The sequence below is a fragment of the Camarhynchus parvulus genome, chromosome 11 (assembly GCF_901933205.1).
Source record: "Camarhynchus parvulus chromosome 11, STF_HiC, whole genome shotgun sequence".
Classification (NCBI taxonomy): domain Eukaryota; kingdom Metazoa; phylum Chordata; class Aves; order Passeriformes; family Thraupidae; genus Camarhynchus; species Camarhynchus parvulus.
This window is the reverse complement of record NC_044581.1, coordinates 8,902,504-8,928,234: the sequence shown is the minus strand read 5'-3', so window position 1 is coordinate 8,928,234 and position 25,731 is coordinate 8,902,504. Positions and strand designations below refer to the sequence as shown.

Sequence of the window (25,731 nt, the reverse complement as noted above, 5' to 3'; positions counted from 1 at the left end):
TATTAAGTTTAAAACATAACCCAATTTATTTAGGTAGCAGAAGGTGTGTGGGTATGGTTTTTGGCCTAGGAATATGATCTGGGACTACCAAATTCAGATGATTTGCTTTTGGAAATGAGAATCTGCTGCCATGGCCCACATAACTGTAAAGCTCAGAGTAAGTTTTACAGTGTGATCACAAACAACTTTTCAGCACTTTGAAAGAAAAGCTCCCATTTTGGGTGAGGAGGTAGACAGGGCACCAGGCCAGCCCAGTTTCTCTGCAGGTGCAGCCAATCTTTTGTCAGATGAAAGGGATGACTCCCACTCACACTGTCCTTTGGGTGTACCTTGGGCACAGCTGATCCAGCTCCAGCACTGTGACCAATGGGCTCCAGCCCTGGTTCAGCTCCCTTCACCTGTGGTTAATAACAGTGCCAAATGTCCTTCAATGTACACCTTTGGAGACATTCAGAGGCATCACTGAGATTCCAAGGACTCCTTAAGAAAATGTAGCACCTCCTTGCTTCACACACAGATTGATTGCATCATCACAAAGGCTTGAGGCTTGAGCAGCTCCCTGGACTTGTGGGGGTGCTTTGGGGTTTTTACTGCAGACATGTGCTTAACTGCTGACTTCTCTGCTATTCAGGGAGACTTGTAAATTCACACTTCTTAGTATTTTATTTTTTACAGGTTAGCTCAATTAAGTTAGACATCTTGTTTATGCTGATTCTTGCCTGTTGGCTGCCTATGGACAAAGAGACAAGGTGCAGAGCAGCCTGGCAGTGTTTGATGACCTTCTTTAGAAAGGAGGGAGAGAGTTTAGGCAGAAACTGGTAAATGAATGTTGCAATGGCAAGTCTGCAAAAACATTGTCCTCCTTCCCTTCTTCTCCTGCCAAATCCTTAGTTTGAATGGGTTCTGCTTTATTCATCAGTACCAGTGATTCACCAAATTCAGCTTCTCATACCAAAGAGGATCCATGTTTTCCTTAAGTTTTTACAAAGATTTTCCTAAGCTTCAAATTGTTATTGATTCAAGTGGAAGTTAAGGTGAGCCAGTAAGTTCTACTTAAATTTCCTTAGCCTGCATTGTGAACTCCTTCATGGAATGAGTCCCAGCCAGGATGAAAGGATTTCAGTCAGAACATCAGGCTGTGAAGTGATCACAGAGGAACAAGGAAATATCTTCATTAGAGCCACTGACCCCTTGAGATGGCTGCGTCTCTGTAATTACAGCCATGTAATCAAGCATGGAAAGCAGTTCATGTGGTTTTGGCCTTTTGGAGTGGGTTTTTTCCAGAAGGTTAGTTAGCTGTTGAACTAGACTCTAATTAAAAGCATGTATAAGAATAATCAGGGGAACAACACTGAATAAGGGAAGGAAGATTTTATGAAGTGTGTCTGGGAGGAAAACCAGATGAGAACAATGAGGAAAGCAAAAATTAAGTTGTGGTTTGTCTAATAAGCCTGAATGACGTGAGAGCCTGAGTGAGAATTCCCTCAGTTACCTCAGATCTTCATTTCACCTGTGCTCAGTTACAAACACTAATTTTTGCGGTTTCACATGGTCTAGTGGGATCATTTTTGTACGACTGTTTTCTTTGATTGAAATTACAATGACAATAAGGAAATCAAGGTAAAACCGCAGCCTAAATAAACTGCTTTTCTAGAATTCATTTTTAGATAAATATTGGTACAATCTTCACTGGAAACCAACTGTCAGGATTCAAGAAATGCTAGTTTTAATGAATATATGTAAATTATGATGTGAAGTTGCCCATAGGGTAATTTTCCAAATCAGTTAGCCACTTCAGCAGTTTTATTCTATTTTTAAATAAATAACTGTTTAAATAAATCACTGTGACAGTGATTTACTTATAGTTTTAAAAATAAAGTTTACTGTAGTTTTACTGTATATAGGTGATATTACTATCACTTTTGAAGAAAGTTTAGTTGTCTGAATTTGAATGTGTATTTTAATTTCTAAGCAAAAGGAAGTTAAAACTTTTCTGATCGTTTCTAGACTATTCTCATAACATGATTATTGTAAGATTTGTTGTTTTTCTTCTGTTTCTCCTATCACTTGTTGACTTGTATTGTCCTTTATTTAGTTTGCAAGCAATGCTGGAGCTAGAAACATCTCTTTTGATCTATGATGTCTCCATCATACTTCTGGGCATAATTATGATCATAAAAATCTTTGAAACCTTTCTGCCTGATGTCTTGTGATCACTAAAGTTGAGATGTTCCATACTGCCACCATAAAAAAAAATTAAATAAAGTCTATTTTTAGCCTTCAAACACTCACAGTGTAATAAAAACCACCAAACAACGCTGCCGTTTACGTCTTTGTAGCATACAAAAATATCTGTTTCATTGCAATATCTTAAATTCTCCCTTAATCTCCCAAACCCCTATGAATAAAGCATTGGATTACCAAGTAATACCCTTCATCACAAGGAATTAGGCACTTTAGGTTTAGGCTCCATCTAAACCATTGCATTAGGAGAGATGTGACTGACGTCATGTTTTCCAAGTTCCTGTTGACTCACATGGTGCCTTCCCTCACCCCTTAAGATCTTGTTGAGATAAAATCTGTCTCTCATGACCCTCTTAATTCTCTTTCTTTTGGGGTGGCTTTGAGGCACTAGAGTGCATAGGATTTTCTAGCAAGGAGTAGGAAACTTAGTTCCTGTTTGTGTGTGTGCCAGAGAGTCTGTGACAGAGCTTTGGCAAGTTTTGTGATCGCTTTCATCTGTAAGTTTAGTAAGTCAGGATAATCATTTCCTTGCAAGAAGAGGGTTTTTAATTAGGACCTTGACATGCCTATGTCTTCTGTCTGCAATATGCAAAACTTTAAAGGACATCCAGCTAATGATACCCTCTTCCCCTTTTTCCAGCTATTATATTTTAAAGCTTGCTGTGGTGCCAGGGTTTTTGTGCTTCTGTGCCATAAGTTGTGGGTATTCTCTTAGAATTCATGGAATAAAATGCATGGAATACAAGTGTGTACTTAGATCCTTATTGACTCCTCACTTCAGCAGGCTGGTATTGAGAAATGCAGCTGGCACCTGGTCGACAATCCTCCTGATTTTGAAAGATACTCTCCCTTTTTGAGACAGAGGAAGTGTAGGAGTCACCAATGTGGCCTTGAAACATCACACAGCCTTTAGTGTTTACAGAGAATCACGTTCTTGCTAAAAGTTGTTAAAACAAACGTCAGTCCACACCAATTTGCTTTGTGACATGTGCCGTGCAATCTTATCCCATGGAAAGATTTGTGATTGCATTAATTTTTCTTCCATTTTTACAAATACACAATAGTATGCTGGATCTGCAGTAAGCATGAATTCCTTTTACACAGTATGTCTCCGCAATCTGGATAATGGCTTTTGTGAAGCTGTTTTAGTTGGGTGTTTCATGGTTTGCTGGACAGCTTTATCTTGTAGATTTATCTTGTAAATTATCGATACTGCAGTCCGTAATAGAACTGGCAAGAGTTGTATAGAATAATTGATTGGGTTTTTTTTTGTTTTTTTTTACTTCAGCACATCACCAAGCAGGCATTGACTGCTCTATCTACAAAACTGTCCCTTGGTTTCATGTTCCCCAGGGAGTTGTAGCATCCTGTCGTCATATGCTCAAGGAAACACCTATTGGAGACTTAATTAGGCAATTTTTTATGGATCCATTGGGCTTTTGCATTTTCTTCTGGTCTGTTATTTTAAAATAGTAAAAGTCAAATTGACCTTATATTCTGCAACACTGCTACACCTTTCACCAGGAAGGCTGTCAGCCTGAAAGTTGGAATATAAGGCTGTCCTCACTTCACAGATCCCAAACACAACGTTCTGTTTACCCTTGGCACTGCTGTAAACAGGAATCTTTCTGGTCTGCTGAGTGATTATGTAAATAGGGCTTTTATAAAGCATTTTAAGCACCCAGTAGAACAGAAAAACTTCTTTAGAGATTTTTCTTTTCTAATGGTAATTACATAATTGAATAGGTTTTAGGTTAATTTTTTCCTATCTGATGCATAGATACCAGAGCTGCTTTTGAGCATTTTTACTGAAGGATCCTAAAAATCATCCAGAAAAACAAATCTGCCAGGCTCGCCCCTACTATCAACATCCCAAAATGCCTTTGGCACTGAGTAAATGCCAAGCATTTGTTATTTGGCTCTTGACTTGTCCCTCATTTCTTTGAACTCAAACATGTTGCATAAGATTGGTGAAGTTTTGCTGAGCTAATAATTGAAAGAAAACAAAAAGGTCTCACATCCTCCCTTGATCCAATCTTTCCAATTTCCATCCAAATACAGTATATGTAATAAGTCTTTAATTGTTGTGAGAAAAACAATCTGCTTTAAATTTCCAATAAGTGTTACTTAAACTTCCAATGTGTTTTGTCTTTCGTTTTTACAGGTTTCTGTTTTGCCTCTGGAGAGTTTCATTATGGCAGCCCCCAGTGAACAATGACATCCTTTGACAAACACAGATGCCAAAAAGCCAGACGAAAACAGTGGCCTTGTTTCATTTTTACTCCAACACAGTGAAATGGTGCTCTTAAAGTTTTGTTATTGACTCCCACTGGAAAAAAACCCAACAATCTTCTGACCAGACCTTTTTTCCCCATCCCTCTCCCAGTGTTCTTATGGATGCTTGACACAGTGACATCATGTAGTAGGCCCTGAAGTGTTGTCATAACTGAGTTGCAATGGTTTTATACACTTCTCCATTTCCCAACAGCTTTCTGTCAGTTCTGCATTCTTTTTCCTGGGGCCTGATTTTCCCATGTTACTGGCTAGCAGACAGGCTCGTGGGCTCTTTTGTTCCAACAACCTATGAAAAACGTCAAAGAGCAGATGACCCATGCTATTTTCACGCACTCTGCATCATTATCACCACTCCCATCTACCTGGCACTCTTGGTGGCCTCTCTTCCTTTTGCTCTGATTGGCTTCTTGCTCTGGTCGCCTCTGCAGTCAGCCAGAAGGCCCTATATCTACTCCAGGCTGAAAGACAAGAACCACGCCAATGGAGCCACACTGCTCACTGAGTGGAAGGCAGCAGGGAGTGGGAAAAGCTTCTGCTTTGGCAGTGCCAACGTTTGCCTGCTGCCCGATTCTCTGGCAAGATTTAATAATGTTTTCAACACACAGGCCAGGGCTAAAGAGATCGGCCGGAGGATCCGCAATGGGGCGAGCAGGCCGCAGATTAAAATATACATAGATTCTCCTACCAACACATCCATCAGTGCAGCGAGTTTCAGCAGCCTGGTCTCCCCGCAGGCTGGAGATAACCGCACTGTTAGTGCTGGCATCAAAAGGACAACATCAATGGAGTACAAAGGAGATAACTGTGGCTCAAACAACGGCGAGGAGAACAGAGAAGATAAAGGTGGAAGCGGAGAGCCACACGAGGGAGAAGAAAACACTTGCATTGTCCGTATCAATGGAGAGGAGAATGGCCACATGTCAGACACAGAAGCAGACACCGTCAATGGCCAGGCTCATGCAAGTGGCCCAGCAGAGCCCCCACTGGAAGGTGATGCAGAGGTGTCAAAAACACCAAACCACAAACAGAAGGAAGGAGATTCTGGGAGTTTAGACAGCTGCTCTGCCTCACGAGAGTCCCTAGTCAAAGTCCGTGTTGGAGATGGCACAGTGGACCAAAGCACTGTCAACAACAAGCTCCTCTACAAAGCTTCAATCATGAAGAAGACTTCAGTGCGGAAAAAGAAACACACAGATGAGACCTTTGATCATGAGATCTCTGCTTTCTTCCCTGCCAACCTGGACTTTCTGTGCTTGCAGGAAGTGTTTGACAAAAGAGCTGCGGAGAAATTGAAAGAGCAGCTCCATCACTATTTTGAATACATCGTCTATGATGTTGGGGTCTACAGCTGCCACAGCTGCTGTAGCTTTAAGTTTGTGAACAGTGGTCTACTTTTTGCCAGCCGCTATCCTGTTATGGATGCTGCCTATCACTGTTACCCCAATGGAAGAGGAATGGACTCCTTGGCTTCCAAGGGAGCCTTGTTTCTCAAGGTAAGAGCCTTTTTGAAGCTCCAAGTATTGACTTGGAGCAAGTCAATATGTGGCAAGTTATAAAGTTACATTATTTTTGCATTTCTTTAGACCACAACAGAGGCAATATTAACATTTAGATTTCCTAATACAATCTAATGGGTTATAGATATAATCTTTATGGGATTTGTAGCCTGAATATTGTGTTAAAATGATGGATGTGTCTGAAACAATGAGGGACTTTTGGAGGTAGAACTCAAGTATAATTTCAAGACTCAAAATTTGAAGTGATTTTCATGATATTTTAATTTCTTTCTTTACAGAAATCTCTGTAAGAAAATGCATAAATTCTAAGCCTCATGACATGAGTACAGTACAATGAGCATCACTGTTGGAAACCAGCTTGTGCTCGTTGTGTGTTTGTCTGGCAATCAAAAGACAATCAAATGTCTAAATGTCAGTATAATAAAACTGAAAGAATTGCAGTGAAAGGTATGGCTACTCTGCTCTCTTGCTTGCAAAAGAATTAGTAAGGAGAGATATGAAGAAGAATAAACAAGACAAACATGCCTGGGACACTGGGGAGTGCAGAGCTTTTTTGCATTATTAACACAGTTTACATAAATTAACTAATGGTAGAGAGAACAGGAAGCCTGGGGTTGTATGTCTGTAAATCATGAAAAGCAGAAAGTCTGCATTTACTTTTCCAACACCTAGTGGCTGCTCATGCTTAACTCTTGGGAGTATCTGGCTGTGCTCTTTCTAAACTGGAAAGTGGGCTTTTCTAATTGGTGAATTATCAAGAACAAAAAATTTTTGCCAGAGATCCAAGTCTGTAGACCCAAACCTAGAAAGATCTGAAAATGTCCAAAATACTGAATTTCAGATTTTGTGATTTAGTCACAGTTTGGAATGGGTTTCACTAACTAAATCCTGAACTTATTTTCTAATATTGGCAAAGTACATTAGATGCTCAAATTATATGTACTTTCTAGTCACAAGTCCTCAACAAAAGCCATTAACAACCATTAAGAATATGGATTGTAAATAGGGATCAGTGGGAGGCTTTGTACTCCATTTGTAGTTGTTAACCAAAGCAAATCTTTTGGTACCACGACTTGTGTAAGAAAACCCCCAAATATTAGAATTTTAGTTCTGATAATAGTTCAGTATTTCATGTACATTGACATAAACAAAAGCCAATCCCTATCTGAATACAGGTTTCTAAAAACTGGGTCTAAGCTCTCTGTGTTGCACTCTTATATGTTTATGAACAGCAACAATTTATTTTTTCATCACAAATTGCCGCAAGCAAAAAATTAAACATAGATCTTGGGCAGTATAAATATTTCTGGGGTCACAAAGACTACCCTTGAACATATGCATATATTGGGGATTAAGAGATTAAAACCAATCTGTTTGTAACTGCCCATTGCTGAGTCATTGATTTGCCACCCTGCTAGGCAGGCTGCAATGTCTCCATTTCTCTTGCAGAAAATTAAGCCTCTTTTCAAGATTCCACTGGGAAGATGAACTTAATTATGGAACCAAGTTGTTAAATAATGTTACAGTTGAGCAGGGAATAAAGGCCAATTATTATAAAGTTCCAAAGATGACTCCATTCTTTTGAACATAACAGAGTTCTGCCCAGCCATAACACTGTTTCTCCCCCTGTCTGTGTCATTCTGATATACTTTTTTTCCATACCTAAAATATTTTTCATTCTAAGTGTATCTTAACATGAATTTATTTTCTCTCTTAATTGTACATTAAATGACCAATTGTACATATTTCATTTCTTTGATGACAGCAGCAACATAGAGTAGGAATAATTATTTAATTTTGTCTTTGAAATAAAGTAGGTTTAGAGGCTTTAGTCTTTCTTGATGTGGTGCTTAGTCAGCAACTGGGTGGGTGTGGACTCCAGAGACAAAAACTACAGGCAGAAAGTGAAAGCCTGGTTTGTTTTTGAAGTCAGCAGGAATCAGTGCAGTGAGTTCAGAAGCCTGGAGCTGTTCCACTGGGCAGCAGAAGCTCTGGGTACCAGAGGGTACCAGAGCTCTGGGTGCAGGTGCTGTTCTGGCCGGCACTCTGCCATCCCAAGGGACAGCTCATCTCCCTGCTTCCTGGTGGGACTTTTTCTGACCCTTACAGAATTCTGAAAGTCCATAATACCAGCCAGTCCTACACAGAGTTTCTCTGGTTTTAAAGAAAGTAAGAGAGCCTTGCAGAACAGGAGTGTCCTGACTGCTTCCCCCTCCACAGGGGCATGCAGCTGAGCCTCTGTCCTGTGCAAACCCTGGGCTTAAATTTTAAGTTCCTGACTCCTGTGGGATGCAGTGCTCCCATTTCTGAAGTAGAAAAGGCATCAATTGTGTTTTGTTTTGGAAAGATACTTGTGAAGACTGTTCCCCTTGCACAGCTTCCATCTCTGAGTAAAGGAGCAGTTGCTCTCTGTGTTGGTCAGAAGCCAAAAGTTGTGCAAAGCAATTGAGGGGAGAAGGCTCATATGTTTTGAAAGTATTGATAAAGCCAGTTAATATTTCCACTCATGGGGAGGATGAAGCCTTAATTCCAATTATTCTGAACCTTAAGAAACACTCAATATCTAAATTCATAAGACTGTTCAAAGAAAGAATCTGATTGTTTTTTAGTTAGTAGGATTGTCTCCTTAGTACAAATAGAACTGTTAGGAAGATAAATTAAAGGTCTCAGAACTAAATATTTAAAGAAAGCTGAAATAATTTGAAAATGACAAAACTGCTTTGGGGGACTGACACAAAACAGATCCCTACTGCCCTGGTACAAGTGTTTTGCACATTTTTTCATTTTAGAATGGGTTCTGTTTCCCATGAATAAGAAATTATTTTCCATTGCCCTTGTCTTCCCTGCCCTGTCTTCACTATCTAGATTGTAAAGTTCAGGTAGAGATTTGGAAGGATTTGAGAGATTTGCTTAGTCATACAAAATTATTTTACCTGAGAGACTTACAGAGCTCAAGGATTATTATTAGTAGCTGCAATAACAATCAGCTCTTACCCACTGCTTTTCATTCCTATGTCTCAGAGTGCATAATGAAGAAAGGTCAATATCTGCTTAATAGAAGGAGAAACTAAAGTACAGGAAGGTAAAGTGATTTGATTGTGGCTTAACACCTAGGGTGTCACAACCAAGGAGCCAAGTTGGAAGTAAATTACAGAGGCTTTTAGCACAGTTTCATGCTACCTAACAGCAATCTGGAGACCTATGCAAAGGAAGTCTGCCTCTGCTCTCCTCCTAAGGATGTCTGCCACAAAAGGTGCTGCTGCTGGCATTTCCTGACAGAGACCAGACTGGTTTTTCCATCCTTAGAGGCTTTCTAGGGCAGGATGAAGGCATGAGGATGATGTAGTTGTGAGGAGCTATTGTGTGAAGTCCATTTTCTGCAAAGAGGACTAATTTGCATTTGGCACTTGGAGCTCTTCAAACTCTACCAGGGTCCAATCTGAGGGTCTCATTGGCATGTAAGAAAAACACAAAAAAATAGCATATATGAAAGGGAGAAATGTCACAGCCAAGTGACAGTTTCATGTCTGAAGTGTTAAACCATTGTTCCTAGTTGCCATAAAGACTCAGAGGAGAAGTTAGCAAATACATAAATCAGCCAATCCATTTTCATACTTTGACAGTCTGGGCCCTTGGGAGACTCTGCTGAGACTCTCTGTTCCAGTGTGGCATTTCACATTCATTTAAAATGCTGAAGAGAAGAGCCCTGGAGTCACTTTGTAGTTTTATAACTTCCATTGTCTCTGCTGCTGCTCAGCTGCAGACAGAGGTGGGAAGGGGGCCTGGCACAGCCCCTGTGCTGGTGACTGGCACTGAAAAGCTGGATTGGACAGGTCTGTCTGGAGCATGGCGCAGATTTCAGCAGCCTCAGCTCCTCTGCAGCTGCAGCTTTGGCTCACACATGATGTTAACGCACTGTAGTTTTGATGGATTTAAAGGGAGGGATAAAATGCACATCCTTTTCAGAAACTGGATGTTGATTTTACAAATCAGCATTGTTAAATCAAGTTTAAAAGGTGTCAATGAGTGCTGAGCAGAAATTGTGCAATGCATCACCTGTCTGTAATTTACTAGAAGGTTTTAAAATGTCAACATCCCTCTTTAGACAGAGGATCTAGTGTGGAGCCTTGGTTACCCTGTGCCAGGGATGCTGAGTGAGTTTTGGACAGTAATGCAACAAAACTGGAAAGCATCCTTAACTTGACCTGCTGAGTTTGTCCATATTTTTCCAGGGGTAGCAATTTGATAAAAACTCTTTTTTGCTGACAAACTTAATCTCTCTTTTCCTTAAATTGTAATAGTTGTAGCAGTAATGTAAATCTAAGCTAACCAAGAGATGTAGATGCACAGTCAGGGTAGGGAGGTGAGTGAAAGAGGCATCATTCTCAAAATGGCTGTTGAACTGAGAGAGAGGCTTTGGAGGCTTCTTGCTCCCAATGGGACTGGGAGATACAGATGGTGTGTAGAAGGCTGTGCTTCCTACTGTTCCTAGTAGGAAACTATTCTGGGGTTTGGCATCTGCCAAAAGAGTCAATTTTAGCAAAAAAAAAAGAATTCTAAGTTAAAACAGAGTATGTGAGCATAAAGCAAAACTGCTTTCTGATGTGGGAAGTTTGAACAGTTAATAGTATTCTTCAAAATCAAAAGGAAAAAGAATGTCTTGTGGATTTTGCTAGATTTCTGGAAGAAGTTGTGCTTAATTAATATTAATTCCTAAGGTTATTAACAGATTTACTTTTCAAATTCTCTGAAAATGAAGGCTGTTCTCAGGGAGTACAGTAATTGTGCAGAGAACGTGTCATTATTCATTGCTTAAAGGAAACCTAGCAACCTTTGCTCTGTGTGCAAAGCTCAACTTGTTTTCCAAAGAGCTGATATGGTGGTAACAGATGGTAGAAGGAGCAGCAGCTCTGATTGCAAAACTGTTTTGAAGCACAATTTTTAGGGTTTTCTCCCCTCAAGGAGCCTGCTTTGTGTGAGAAAATGAGGGTTCCCTGAATTCACCTCTGTGATTCTCCCTTTTGATACTTCTGATGCAGATGCATTTCACTCGGGTAATTTAAGCTGCCTCTGCTGTCCCATCCAGCCCATGTGAGCTGTGCCTGGAGTGCAGGGGCAGCTGCTGCAGTTCCACACTGCATTGAGGGGAAGATTTTGGACCTCAGGATTGCACAGAAAAGGGGAATGGCTCCTTTCTGCCCCCAGTCAAAGAACACCTGGAGCTTCCAGTGGTTAGATTTTCTTGGCCAGTACCTACAGTTATCCCAAGATGTATAAAAGAGATGTCTAGTGCTGCTCATGAATTTGTTTAGATGACTCTAAAGCTGTGCCATTTAAGGCAGGAGGGTAACCTAAACATTTTCCACATGCTGAGTTTCTGCTGTAAAATGTTAATGCAGGGATTGGATGGAGTCCAATAAACTGAGACTTTCTTAAAAAAAGAACAAAAAAAAAGACTCTACCATGCAACTGTACCATGTTCCTTCACTTTGATATAATTAATGTTATTAATCATGGTCCTTTCTCCCTTCATTAATGGGGATAAATAAAAACTGTTGTGCAGAATGAAATACAGATTTGAGAAAATGTGAGTCGTGGGCTTTCTCCTCTTCAGAACAGGAAGAGCCCTTCATTAGTAGCACCAATTTACAGCCACTTTCCCTCATATATATGTTTAATGCAGCTTTGCCAAATAACAAATTCTCTGTCTTTAGGGAATAGTAATTGTTGCACATGGCAGGTGGGAAAAAATAGGATTCTGAAATAATCAGGTGAAAATGTAGCTGACTTCTATAACATTTTAAACTTCTTTAATATACTTAAAAAAACATGTTTATTGTAATATAAATTAGGGATATAACTAATGTGTCTTCTTTAGAAGCTGCTACATATTTCTGAAGGCAAAAGGCAGAGCTGTTGAAGGATGGAAAATAAGATAGATCTTTTTGCACCATGTCTCAGCTAACCAAAAATACACCTTTCTTGGGAGTTATGACTAATCTAAGTCATCTCTGTGGGACAGGAATGTTTGAAGTGGGAATGGGAGTAGCTGCAAGTTTTCTTTGGCATCTTCTCTTAGCAGTAACAGGAATGAGGGCTGGGGCAGTTTGGCTGTCCCAGTTAGGTTCTTAATGCTGCTTCTCCTGCTTGTATTGGAAATTTGCTGAAATGGGAAAAAAACTCCAGGAGAGTTTGATACAATTTGGAAGATTACAGAAATGTTGTACTGGAAAGAAAACAAATTATGTTTTCCATTTCTTTCTTTTCCCTTCCTCACTGCTAACTCATTATAATTGCATTGGATTACATAATGACATCCCCAGTGCAGGGGAACAGGGAGGCACAGCACATCTCAGGGCACCAACCCTGCAGTGGGTGTGGAAATGCCACTCCTTGTGCACTGCACCTGCCTTATCCACAGCAATTCTCCTGAATCTCAGGCTCTTTTTAAGGGAGCTTCCCTTGAACTTAAACAATATTGGCTACATATGGTAAGACGAATATTTCTGTGGGAGTAAGTCACTGTCACATCGACTGTAAATTCTGTTTCTGTGCCCTGCATTTACTCTCTCTCTGAGTTGTTTTATTTCCAACACAAAGAGGCCCCTGTGTAGATGATGTTCTTTACAAATGCCATGTTCATACTTCTGTTTTTAGGGAGAGAGGTTTTTTTATTTTCCTCCAGAGCATGCAGAGTTTCTTTCAGCCTGGTTAGTTTTTCTTCATAGCATGACCATCATTAGTGTGGTTCCTGCCATGACTGTGAATTCATTTCCTGGAGAGTTCTGTACTTTGGTGACTTATCCTCTTCAGAAGAGCAATGCAGGGAGCAGCACTGTGGTTACATTTATTTCAGTGGCAAAACTGACACCTCCATGGTCACCTGAGTGGATGAAATGGAAGGTTTTGCTCATTTACAGCCAAGATGAGATTAAACTGTACTAGTTGAGGCTGGAGCTAGGCTGTGGAGATCCCAATTCACCTGAAGAAGTCTCAGTGCTACAAACAGGTTATTTACCTTTCCCAGCTCTGGCTTTATTTGCCACATGGAGATTCTGGGGTGACAGACTTTGTGAAAAACTTTTTCCATGAGTATGCCAAAACTTTACCTCTCATCTGGTTTGCATACCAGGATTTGCTTGCCCTGAAGGGAGAGACAATCACATGTGCTTGGACTTGTATGTTAATAACTCCTTTGTTTTGGAGGGAAAATGTTTAAGAAACTATTTTATTTTGGATATTTTGAATGGCTCCCTCCTGGCAATGTGAAGCTTCTAGAAAATGTCACTAAAGATTAAGTTCTCCTCATAACAAATGTTTTGGTTTTGTGTACAAATTATTGGTCAGTATTTGAGACTCTAGATTGGTTCTTTAATCAAGTCAGATTTCTCATGCATAATTCAAATTTTTAATCATTAAAGAGCATTTCCTTCAGAGCACCTGATGATTTGCTAGCACAGCAAGGTCCTGTCTGAAGCTGTTTTTCAAGGTGGTAGAGAAATGCCCCAGTACTGAAGTAGCATTCTCATGGGCTTTGTTTAAGTGTCTGTTGATGCTTTTCTTGACATCTATCATCCAGATGTGATAGAATTGTTTTGCACTGCTGGAACAGATGTGTGTAAATATAAACTCTTAAGAGACAAGGTATTTGTCAAGTTTGCAGCTTTGTATACTTACTGTGCCAGCATATGGGAAACATGAGATGTGCAAGATTTTCCAGTTAGCCCAGGAAAATCCCATGACAGCAAGCAGTGTGATTAAATTTCAAGTTATTTTCCCTTGCTGTAGCTCTAAAATTTCAGTTCTTGCTACTCATTAGGTTTTTTTCCTGTGAACAAGAATCTTTCTGCCATAACCTTGCTGCCTTGGTTTCTTCCATGAGCCATTTATTACCCGATACCAGTCCCAGTGGAGGACAGACCACTCCTCAGTCATGTAGGACAAGCTTTTGCAAAACAATTCTAGGAATATTCCCAGTCTTGCACAGCACAGTCCCAGCGTGGTGTCTCCAACAGATTGTACTAATGTGCTGTGGCATTGAGATGAAATCTTTTAATAAAATCTACTTGACGTCCGGTACTTTTGTGTGCTTGACACAGCCAGTACTTGGAAAACAAAAATTCAGAGAGGTCACTTTTGCACTTTCTTATTTCGTTTGCAGGTAGGGGACAAATGCAAATATGCAGCAGCAGAAAATGGCATTCTGGATTCCAAACACACCCTTAGCAGGATTTCCCCCTTAAGGGAAAAAGTCTCTTTCCCATCTGTAGTGAGATTTTTATGGCCCCCTCCCAAGAGCAAACAAAATGTAATGGTCAGAGTGGTGTAACAGGGATCTGAATCCACTCTTAACTTCTCAATGTTTGACTAATTTGATTAGTGCAAATCTAGTGAGAATTGGAATACATTTTGCATATTTCAGCGTAATTGTGGAAAAGGCTAATCTTTTATGTGAAAATTATATAACTGGACACTTTATTAAAACACAAAGAGGTCCAGTCAGTTTTAATTTTACCTCTAGAGTTTAACAGGTTATCACATACCTTTTTCCTCTGGTGATCATTTTAAAATAAATATTTTAAAACATTGAGACCTTATACTTAGATATTTTCTTCCTGTACATTTCCATACACAAAGAGGAATGGTTCATGCCACAATCAAGACTGTATGGTGATTTTTACAAAGCAGTGCCTGAAGTAGGTCCCTGCAGAAGGATGATCCAATAAATGTGTTATTGACACACAGCTACCAATGTAGAGCAGCTGAGGTGAGCTTAAGTCAGGCTTATGGTGACAGAGCCACTCTGGCTTATTTGTTTCCATCTATTTCCTTTCTAAATGGGACTGTAGATGTTTCTTCTGTGTTAAGCAGCTAAAATTATATTTGTGAAGTGCTGACTCGGGGTGGTGGAAGCAGAGCCCTCCTGCCAAGGTCCACGTTGGAGGCTCAGCCTTGTCCTCCTGCCACGCCAGCAGCGTCCAGCACAGCCTGGAAAATGCAACATCTGAAATAGCTCCTTGGCCACACAAAAGAATGCTTTCATGCAGAATTACAGGGCTTGTAGTATTTCAGAGGTCAAGTAGGTTTCCTGTCTGCACAACCCACAGTCCTTGTCCATCTGTGAAATACCAAATTAGTCTGAATAAACAGACTTTTCTTACTGTTTTACTTCAGATTGTATTTAATACAGTAATGCCTCTACTGTAGCTGGGAACTGACTAGGAGGATGCAAAGGTATTTATTTTCTCTCCTAGTAGTTGTCACAAATATTTGCCTCCATTATGAATATACACCAAATATACTCAGCTTAGTGGTTGCCATCAGCACTGCCTCTCAAAAGAAACTACAAGCCCCTACCCTAAAAGTCAAAAAAGCTGGAGGAAATGTGAAATCTGGGAGACAAGCTGCTTTGGATGCACTTCCACGCTGGCATTTTCCAAGGAAATTCTAATTATGCTAATCTCTTCAGCTCTTGCTTTTGAGCTTTATTTTTGAATCAGAGAGTTTTTATGAAAGCCCCTCTCCTCTCCTCTCCTCTCCTCTCCTCTCCTCTCCTCTCCTCTCCTCTCCTCTCCTCTCCTCTCCTCTCCTCTCCTCTCCTCTCCTCTCCTCTCCTCTCCTCTCCTCTCCTCTCCTCTCCTCTCTCCTCTCCTCTCCTCTCCTCTCCTCTCCTCTCCTCTCCTCTCCTCTCCTCTCCTCTCCTCTCCTCTCCTCTCCTCTCCTCTCCTCTCCTCTCCTCTCCTCTCCTCTCCTCTCCTCTCCTCTCCTCTCCTCTCCTCTCCTCTCCTCTCCTCTCCTCTCCTCTCCTCTCCCCATGGGACTGTGTGTTCCAGCAGAGCCCTGGGGCACCTTCCCCATGGGCATTTGCTGTGCTCAGCCCCTCCACAGAGCACAGACTTCATCCTGGGCCAATTCTTACAATTCTTTGAGAGCAAAAGATCCTGAGTCCATCTCAGCACAGATGAGCACACAGGCTCACTGAACAGTACACATTTATTCCCGATTAAAGGAAATCAGTATGATCCTATGCACAAGCTGGCTGGGGAGTACAGGGCCTTGTCAGGCACTCCATTAAGGCTGCACAGGAAATTCTAAAGCCAGTTTGAGCTGACTCTTTTTCTCAATTGGGCTATAATTTATGTTTGGATGTGCAGCTTTTACAATTAAATCTTTTCTGCTTTTTGAATAGAAACACTGGAATGATTCCATCTGCTTTGGTCAATAAGGGGATTATAAGGAGCACATTCCTGCTCTGAGGCAGAACACTTTTTGTGCAGTGTTCTCCTTCCAGAGTGGGGACATTGGAAGGTGTGTGGCATCCACACTTGCCCTCTGCTGCAGGAAACACTGCACATTTGCAAACAATGGAGACTTTTTATAATTTAGGGGGCTTTTAATAGCATTGAAGAGAAACCCTGATTTTGAATCACTAAGTTTGGAAGAGATGGTTCATTCACATGCCTGTCCTAGACAGCAGAGGAAGTAAACTGTTTTCCACTTTTCTACTGGAATGGCTTATGTTGCATAAAAAAGTTGGAGAGAAAGCTCCTTATGGTTGAGCAGTGGCCCTGAGATGTCCAGGCAGGAGGGAGAGGGGTGAGCAGGGCAGCTCCTGCAGCACTCCCTGCCAGCCTTCCAGCACAGCTGCCACCCTCTGAGACTGCTGCAGTCCTGGGAGCTCAGGAGAATCCCCTCCTCTGGGGGTGCAAGCTCCAGTGATTGCCTGAGTTTGTCTTGGCTCCCTCTGCCTCCCTGGAGCAGGTGAGCTGAGTGGGAACAGCACTAAGAACACCATCAATATCCATTTGTAAAACTGTCTGAAAAAGGGCTGAACACACTGAGGACAGAATAATGCCAGTTGTTTATTACCTACTCCCCTGGCTGGCACAAACCCTCAAAGTTAACAAGGCATTGTTAAGTACAAATGACTTCTAAATTCACTTACTGCAAAGCTGCCTTTTCAGTTATAAAATATATCAGCTGGTTCTTGAATAGCTGAAAAACAAGAAAACCAACCAAGCTGACAAAATTGCGGCCATATGAAATGGAGCTCTGCTTGTTATTTAGAGGTGTCAGATAAAATTTGAGCCTAGCCTTGTGAAGTAGAGTCATCTGTGCTGGTGTTTTCTGAGCCCTGGGTACAACTTTCCTCTGTGGGCATTTTTTCTTTAATTCATGCAGTGTTGCCACATAAACTGTCAACAAGAAAATCATAGACTCTAGTTTCTTGCCATAATACAAAACTTATCAATTTTTCATTTGGAATTTTGATTTGAAGCTAAGTCCTGAACTGCCAAAATTATCAATAGAGTTGAAAACCTAAACCAGAACTTGATTAAAAAAAAAAGAGAAATTTATTCTAAACCAGAAATTTATTTTAATTTGCTTGTGTGTCTGCCTGCAAGCACATTTTTAAAGGATTGTAGCTTAAGATATAGATGAGGAATTATATTGCATTCCAGCTTCCTTGAAAGCCCTTCCTCTTCTGTGAGTAAGAACAGGATTCTAGGCAGTGTTTTTGTCTGCTTGACAGGCATGGGGGCTGCTGCCGTGAGCTGAAGGATGCAAACACTGCTGAGGCACACCAAGGGCCCCAACACCTTTGCAGAAGAATAAAGAATCCATCAAAATCCAAAATTTACTGTGGAATGGAGAAAACATGATCAAATCCAATATCTATTTTTCATCCTTTTTTCCTGGCATTTTCCCTTTTTCATTCTAGTCATACCCAGGCAGCAAGAACCAGGCTGCTGGTAATCCTGGTTTATGAGGCACTTGAGTGGTGGGCCTGAATTGTACATGGGAATGAGAGCTGGGCCAGAGAACCTGTGGGACTGCAAAAACACGAGAAAGGAACATTTTTTTTTTATGTGTGCAGGTCAAAATCAAAACCTGAGCATGGTGATGGGCAAAGGGTCAGTGTGCTGGCCACAAGCCCCAGTAGGATCAGGAAGCCTCAGTGTATGTCTCTGGTAGTTTTTTCTGGTTTCAAAATGGAGCTGGCTGGAAATAATGGTAAAAAAGGCTGCACATATGGGCTTGGAAGTAGAGTTGTATGAGCTCTTCCATTAATCACCTTTTTATTTCTTCCCTTCCAGGTGCAAGTGGGAAGTACACCTCAGGACCAAAGAATTGTGGGATACATTTCCTGCACTCACTTGCAAGCTATTGCAGGTATTGGCCTAAGATTCATCTTTGTTTGTCACCATTTCCAGGCCTGGGGTGGTAATTTTGTGCACAAGAGCAATAGTGCAAAGAAGGGTAGACAAGTATCCCCACCCCTTCACATCTTCAGTCTCAGAGTAATTATTATGGGGCACAAACAAAAACTATCCCTTGGGAACTTCTCCTTGCTCCCTCTTTACCAAATACTGGTATTTTAGAAATACATTACTATCTTTGTTACTCAACAGCATTTAACAACCCATACTGTGAGTATCAGCATATAAACAAAAATTTCTTAGTACATAACTGGGGGATAATCAGGGCGAGCCAGGGCTGCACGTGGCTGCAAATCCATGCGTGAGCATCTGGGGCTGCTCTGCTGCTCCAGCCTGCCTCAGCCACACACGGACCTGCCAGCAAAACTGACAGTCCCTCAAGTCCATTAGAGACACCGCATGGGTCTAAAAAAGATTAATGAATTTTTCAGCTCCTTTTTAACAATGTAACATCCCTCTCTGCTTTTCTATTTTTAACTTGCGGTAATGTACTGTGAGATTGCTGAGATTTATTGCTGTTCCAGTTTAGTTTTGTTTTTTGGGTTTTGTTTCTAGTTTTCAGTCCTGTTCCTTTCCTAGTCCTGTAGTCTCAGTTAGTCTTTGATAACCACACTGTGAAATTCCTCATATATTTAAGAGGAAGAGGGGTAAGGGAAAAGAAGAAAGGAGAAGTAATGTTCTATTTTCATAGTCAACCTAAAGTTTGTTCAAGGGTAAAACACAACCTCTTATTTTCCTGCTTTGTATTTTTAAGCTTATCTGGTTCAAGCTATGTTCAACTAGAGCAGACAATGATTTAAGTCTGTCCCTAGATATATTGTATTTGTTTATATAATGAAACGGAAAACTAAAGTTCTTAAGTTCGGCAGAGCTGTGCTTTCTGATTTGCATCATTTGATTCATAGCATTCATGCATAAAACAAATTATCCAAAACCCCAGTTTAACGATGTAAAGATGTGTATCTATAAAAACAAGCAGTGTTTAAAAGGTCAGCCATTTAAATCATCTTGTCACACATGGTTGAGTGCAACCTGGTTTCCCTTCTAGGATATGTAAACTTACACTTGACAGTTCTGATACTTACACAAGTATAAAGTGAAATGATCCAACTGCTTATGATCAGGGAGCAGCTGCTAATGCTTTTTTCAAGGTATGTGCTGGCGCAACTCTGTTCTGAGCAATTACTATTTGTTCAGACCTGACCCTCAACTTTTTCAAGAAACATTAGAATTAGATGTAGCTTTTCCTCTCAAGTCTCTGCCTGGTACTCGTTGCTGCTATGAAGCTCTTTATTTCCATTGTGGAAATAGCTGCATTTCAGTGACAAATGAAGGGATCCTTTAATGAGATTTGATGTAATTATTTTGCAGGGCTGTTAATTTTACATGGTTCTTTTATGTCTGTTGATTAGTCAGTGATTAATGTTCTGGCCAGGTTTTGCTGCCTTGAATCCACCCACATCCCGAGTGCCGTTGAGTCACGGCTCAGACACCCCACCAAGCCATCAGTCCAGAGTTAGCCCCATCTACTCCAGCCCCAGCTGAAGGGATGTGGCCTGCTGGATGCTACCTCCTAACCTGTTCTGCCTTTGGTGTGAATGCAGCCATTGGCAGCCCAGCTGACAGAACCCACACTTCTCCAGCCCCAGTTTTAGCTCCCAAGCCTGCACAGAGCTGCAGCAGAGCTGAGAAAGCTCTCTGAGTGTTTGAAGCTGTGCTGGTGCAGTCAGGAGTAGCTCCAGTGCTGAGCATCCTCAGGCAGTGATTCCATAGACGTTCCTGAAGGAGCAGAGCTGTGTCCCCAGCAGGGCAGCCTGGCCTTGCCCTCCTCTCAGCTGTGCCAACCCAGCTGCTGCAGGCTGTGCTGCCCTTGGCTGGGGACCTGACCCAGCTGAGAAGAAGCCCAACAGAATAAAAGGGGACTTTGTTCCTTTGGGTTTTAGGTGGTTTGTTCTTATTTTGGTTTATTTCCTCAGTCTACCCTGCATTAGGTGTTACAAGTGCAGGGGTCTGTGACACAGCCTGTCACACAGCTGAACTGAAGCCTTTGGTTTGACTTGGAAACAATTTTTCCTTGTGATTAGGCTTCACATCCTACACTCAGCAAGTTTTTTTTGCTCTTCTTCCCTGGGTTCCCTGCCAATATATCCCATACTGCACTGCCTCCACTAGAATTTTTAATTTCCTGTGACTAGGCCTGTATGTGCTTTGTCCTACAACCACAGTGCTCCTTGCAATGTCTTTCAGAACAGGATGGAACAATCAGTGCATAATTCTTGCCTAACTGAAGCCAGGGTTTCACTCAAGTGTTTTCGAAGTGAATGGAAAGGGCAAGTATGATTATTCTACAATGAACAGAGGTGAAGTATTTATTTATGCTGGCTGAAGTTTCCCATATTACCCTTTCATCCTTCTACAGAATTTGAAGCTGAAAGGAGCTTTCAGAGAATTCAGAAATGCTGACTGCAGGAACCCATCAGGACACAATTATGTGCATTTTTCCAGGCCAGTTACTGAAGAAAAGAGTGCAGAGCAATTAGCACAAATCTGTATTCTTTGGCTAATTCCTGGTGGCAGTCAGATCACTGATTCTATCTGGATGTTTAAGAAGTTGAACCTTTGCTGGGAGTTACTACCTAGTTCTCTTCTGTCAGTATTTCCTGAACTGTTTCCCTGAGTGTGCGGGATGCGACTTTGGCTTCCCTTCTACTTGGGTGTCTGATGAGTTCACTCATCTTCATCTCCAAAGTTACTGATCATTGGGAGCTGCTGAGACTGGGGTCTGAGTAGTAACTTTTGCATGTGGATATGTGCCGTACCTGCTGAGAGCTGCAGCGAGCTGGATAATATTAATCTTAGAAAACAATTACATTCAAGTCATTCATTAGAGGGATTCATTAGAGAAATCCCATCTTGTGTCCTGGAAATGGAGCTGACCGTGTGCCCCTGCTCCCAGCAGTGCCCTGAAGAGCAATTCCTGCTATGACCTCTAGTGGGGATAGCCAGGGATGCTGGGCTGTCACAAGTGCACGCTCGGCTAAAGACAGATGGAAGTCATGTTCCCAGAGCTCCAAGGTTTACCTGTCAAGCCCTGAGGTTAAAAGCTGTGCAGGGCTGTTACCAAGGCTCAGCATCCTCAGAGAGAGGTCTATGTCACAATGCAGTTAATGCTTTCCTAGTAACAGCAGTGCATCTTATCAGACACAACATCATTTTGCCTGTGTGTCTCTTGTTATTCTCAAGATTTTTCTGTTGGAGAATTTTACCTTTTTGTGTTCCAGTTAAGTGGGTTTGCTGTATTTTTTGTGCTGATCTGGGACAGGTTGCTGCCTGAGTTTTATGCCCATGTGGTAATGGGCCTGTTATTTTATTTCTCATTTATTTGGTGAAGCCATGCCAGATGGATAATTCACAGAAAATGAGTGAAACATCCTTGGCCATTCAGGAATGTAAAAGCACTTCTTAGAAAATGAAGCCATTTATGTAATTGAGACTTTGTGGGGAATGAGATTTTACTGCATTCTTGTCAACAAGCACCATGCCTAAAAGTTCCTTATGAGGAAACAATGGCAGGTCAGAAAAAGTACAGCCTAAGGAGAGGAGACAGGAGAGGAGGATTCAGAATCTGCAAAAGGAGGACAGCCCATGAATTTGAATGAGCTTCACCAGGAAAGAGAAAGCTGGGACAGCTTCAGGAGGAGAAAGCTCTTGTCCAAGTGTGAATACCTGATGGGAGGGTGCAAGGAATGTGGAGGCAGCCTCTCCTCACTGGGGTCCAGTAATGGGACAAGAGGCACTGGGCACAAACTGAAATGCCATTTACACACAGGAAAATGGTTTTGAATGCAAGGATGACAAAGTTCCAGAACAGGCTACCCAGAGGTTACGGAGTCTCCAACTACAGAGATTTTCAAGACCTGACTGGACATGGTCCTGACCAGCCTGCTGTAGGTGATCCCTGCTTGGGCAGAAGGGTTGGGCTGGATGAGGTGCAGAGGTCTCTTACGCATTCACAGCTCTCACATTCCATGGACCTGTGATTTCTGCCCTATCTTTAGCTCAGCAGGAAGGATCTGTTAGTCACGCACACCTTTTGTAGTGAGTGTCACCTGCTCCAGGCTCCATTTGTTCCATGTGACCTATTTCCTGTGCTTTTGTTTAGCACCATCTTCACTGTGGGGCTTCCTTGTGCTGTCATTGCGGGGGCTTTCCCAAGCTGTGTGAGTAGGGTACAAGGGGAACCTTGTACCCTAAGTAATTAGAAGTAATTAGAAACTGTAGGTTAGGGAATAGATCTGGGAAACATCTGCTTTTTTATTACAGCCCAGCTGGTAAAGGTTTGTTAGGAGTAACATAAACAGAAGAAAAAAAATCAGGTTTTTTGCTGTTGGAATTACCAGCCTGAAGAGGTGAGTCAGTGTCAGAACCTACTTTAAACCCTCTTTCCCTAGTCATGGTCTTTTCAATATACCTTTAAATTATTCAGCGTCGTATCAATTAATACTTGGTTGAACACTTCTGATTCTGTTTGTATTTAACTGTTGATTTAACACCTTCCTGCTCACCCCTGCCCTGAGATGATGTTGAAATTCCAACCTTTCACAGGGCAGCAGTGGTAGGAAGGTGAAGCCCTAGTGGCTGGAGCCTGTGTGTGCTAATGCAGTGACAGTGCTAATGTTGCAGAGCTCACTTTTCAAGAGTCTCCAAAGAGTCTTGGTGACAGCTGCAGTTGAGATGAGTGATTAATAAACTGTGAGGATGCAGAACTAAATATTCACCATCTCCACAGTGGCCTCTGAAAGAAGCTCTGAACATACATAACTAAACAGGTTTTACAAAGTAGTAAATTATGTCATAGTAAAATTCTACTCAGACTAAGTAATTTTGGGCTTGCTGCTCTTCCTTCTGATTTGAAAACAAATCTTTTCTTTTGAAGAAAAGAAATGTTGTTCTGGCTTCATATATCTTTAAAATTCTGAAACAAGCAAAATTATAGCTGTTAACTCTAGGGACAGTGAAAACAAAACAAAAGGAAACACAATATGGTAAATAATTGTTTCTAGAATGTATTTCTGCTCCTTTGACCACATCAAAATGATTTGCTGTAATCATTGTAAGAGAGATACAGTAATAATTTTTTGTTAGACTTCATGTCACCTGATGTGCCTGAAGTTAAGTGTGGTTGGTTGCTGTAATTAAAGAGCTCTTTTGTGTGTCAGACGGTTCCATGTGGCAACCAATCAATCTCAACCCTTCCATGCAGAACAGGGCACATCCTGGTGTAACTCCCCAGAACTGGTAAAAAGAATCCTGCTCTCTATTTCTGGATTTCTGCCTACCTAAACCTGTTTCCAACATGTACGTTTAAAAATATGAAAAAATACTTCCAGTTTAGGCATCCTCCTCTTGACCACAAAGAGAGCCCTTCCTCAGATGGACTACTACAGTATAAGCTGAATGTATCACTGATGTGTATTTACTATTTACACTTGAAAGCTAAACTTTTCCTTTTTAAAAATTAGAAAGCAAAGTAAGATCGAGTGATTTACCCCAGAATATACTGTCTAGTTCTGTCTGAAGTAGGATTTTACTCTGAATTCCTGATTATAAACATAGTGCATCAGATTCTCCTATGACAAGAAACATCATTGTTTTGGGTGGCTGTCTGCAGTACAGGGAACTTGTCCTCTCATTTCTTCAGATGTGCCTGGTTCCAGAAGGAGACACTTCAAATCACCAAAAAGTGTGAGTCCTGATGGAGCTCCTAACAGGCTCGGCACTGTGAGTGCCCTTCTGGCCACACCATTTCTTATCTTGCAGCCTTTTTCTCAGGATGTCTGCCAATGGCTCAGCAACTCATATGTGGCTGAGTAACATTCTAACAGGAGGTCTTACTCCTTGTTTTGTTGTTTGTTTGCTACAGGAGACACAACTGTTCGATGTGAGCAACTGGATATGCTTCAAGATTGGCTGTCTGAATTCAGAAAATCTACCTCCTCCTCCAGTACAGCCAATCCAGAGGAGCTGGTGGCTTTTGATGTTCTCTGTGGAGATCTCAACTTTGATAACTGCTCCTCTGGTAAGACAAGGTTTGCCTTTTCCTGGGGTCTACCAGTCCTGAAAAGGAATAGGAATGTTCTTGATCCCTGTGGGTTATAGCAGTATATTACTATATACTGAATTATGATTGGCTTTTGCTAGGAAAAACTTAATTGCTGCAGACACTTCTAAAATAGGTATGAGCTTTGAGTGTGAGCTACTCCCTTGGCTCACGCCATGAGGTCTGTGGAATTATTAAGCATGATGGGTTTTAAGGCACAAAGAGCAATAATTTGTGACTTGTGGTAGCAATAATGAGGACAGATCCACTGGTTTAGCTCACTTGAACCAGGAAGACATTTACTGTTCAACAATTTTAGTTACTGGGAGAGACATGTATGGGATTTTTGTGGAGAAAAAGTAGTAAATACATGCAGTTAAAAATAATTGGGTAGTACATATATGCAGACATAGACTAATGCTGCAGAGAGAATTCAACTTTGCTGAATCAGTCTTGGAAAAAAATGAACTGATGCTATGTACTTTTGAGTTTTCTTTATTTTAAGAAATTTGTTATTTTCTTTTAATTGGATGCTGAAGATACTAGAAAAAGAAATGCACAAAACCATAATTAATGGGTGGTGAGCCCACAGAGATGGAAGCTTTTTCCAAACATGAATATTATGCCGTGTAACAGTTAAATTGCCAATGTGGAGTGCAGAGTGTTGTGTGCTGCTCTGTCCAGCTCAGGCACCCAGCAGAGCTCCCTGCTGGGCTGGAGCTGGCCCATGCATCAGAGGCTGGGGCTGAAATGCCACACAGAGAGCAGGGCGGGCACAGGGACAGGCTCAGCACAGGGCACTGCCCAGGCACAGGGACAGGCTCAGCACAGGGACAGGCTCAGCACAGGGACAATGCCCAGGCACAGGGACAATGCCCAGGCACAGGGACAATGCCCAGGCACAGGGACAGGCTCAGCACAGGGACAGGCTCAGCACAGGGCACTGCCCAGGCACAGGGACAGGCTCAGCACAGGGACAGGCTCAGCACAGGGACAGTGCCCAGGCACAGGGACAGGCTCAGCACAGGGACAGGCTCAGCACAGGGACAATGCCCAGGCACAGGGACAGGCTCAGCACAGGGCACTGCCCAGGCACAGGGACAGTGCCCAGGCACAGGGACAGGCTCAGCACAGGGACAGGCTCAGCACAGGGACACGCTCAGCACAGGGCACTGCCCAGGCACAGGGACAGTGCCCAGGCACAGGGACAGGCTCAGCACAGGGACAGGCTCAGCACAGGGACAATGCCCAGGCACAGGGACAATGCCCAGGCACAGGGACAGGCTCAGCACAGGGACAGGCTCAGCACAGGGCACTGCCCAGGCACAGGGACAGGCTCAGCACAGGGACAGGC

General features: G+C 41.9%; 1 protein-coding gene across 1 annotated transcript in view; it reads left to right on the top strand.

Moving 5' to 3' along the window:
* The window catches only part of SMPD3 (sphingomyelin phosphodiesterase 3), a 104,617-nt gene that overhangs the window by 63,728 nt on the left and 15,158 nt on the right, over positions 1-25,731 (top strand). Inside the window, exons 2-4 of the mRNA XM_030955700.1 lie at positions 4,409-6,032; positions 18,155-18,230; positions 24,201-24,356. Coding sequence (XP_030811560.1) covers positions 4,701-6,032; positions 18,155-18,230; positions 24,201-24,356 — 1,564 coding nt within the window. The 5' untranslated portion in view covers positions 4,409-4,700. The remainder of the gene's footprint in view (positions 1-4,408; positions 6,033-18,154; positions 18,231-24,200; positions 24,357-25,731) is intronic.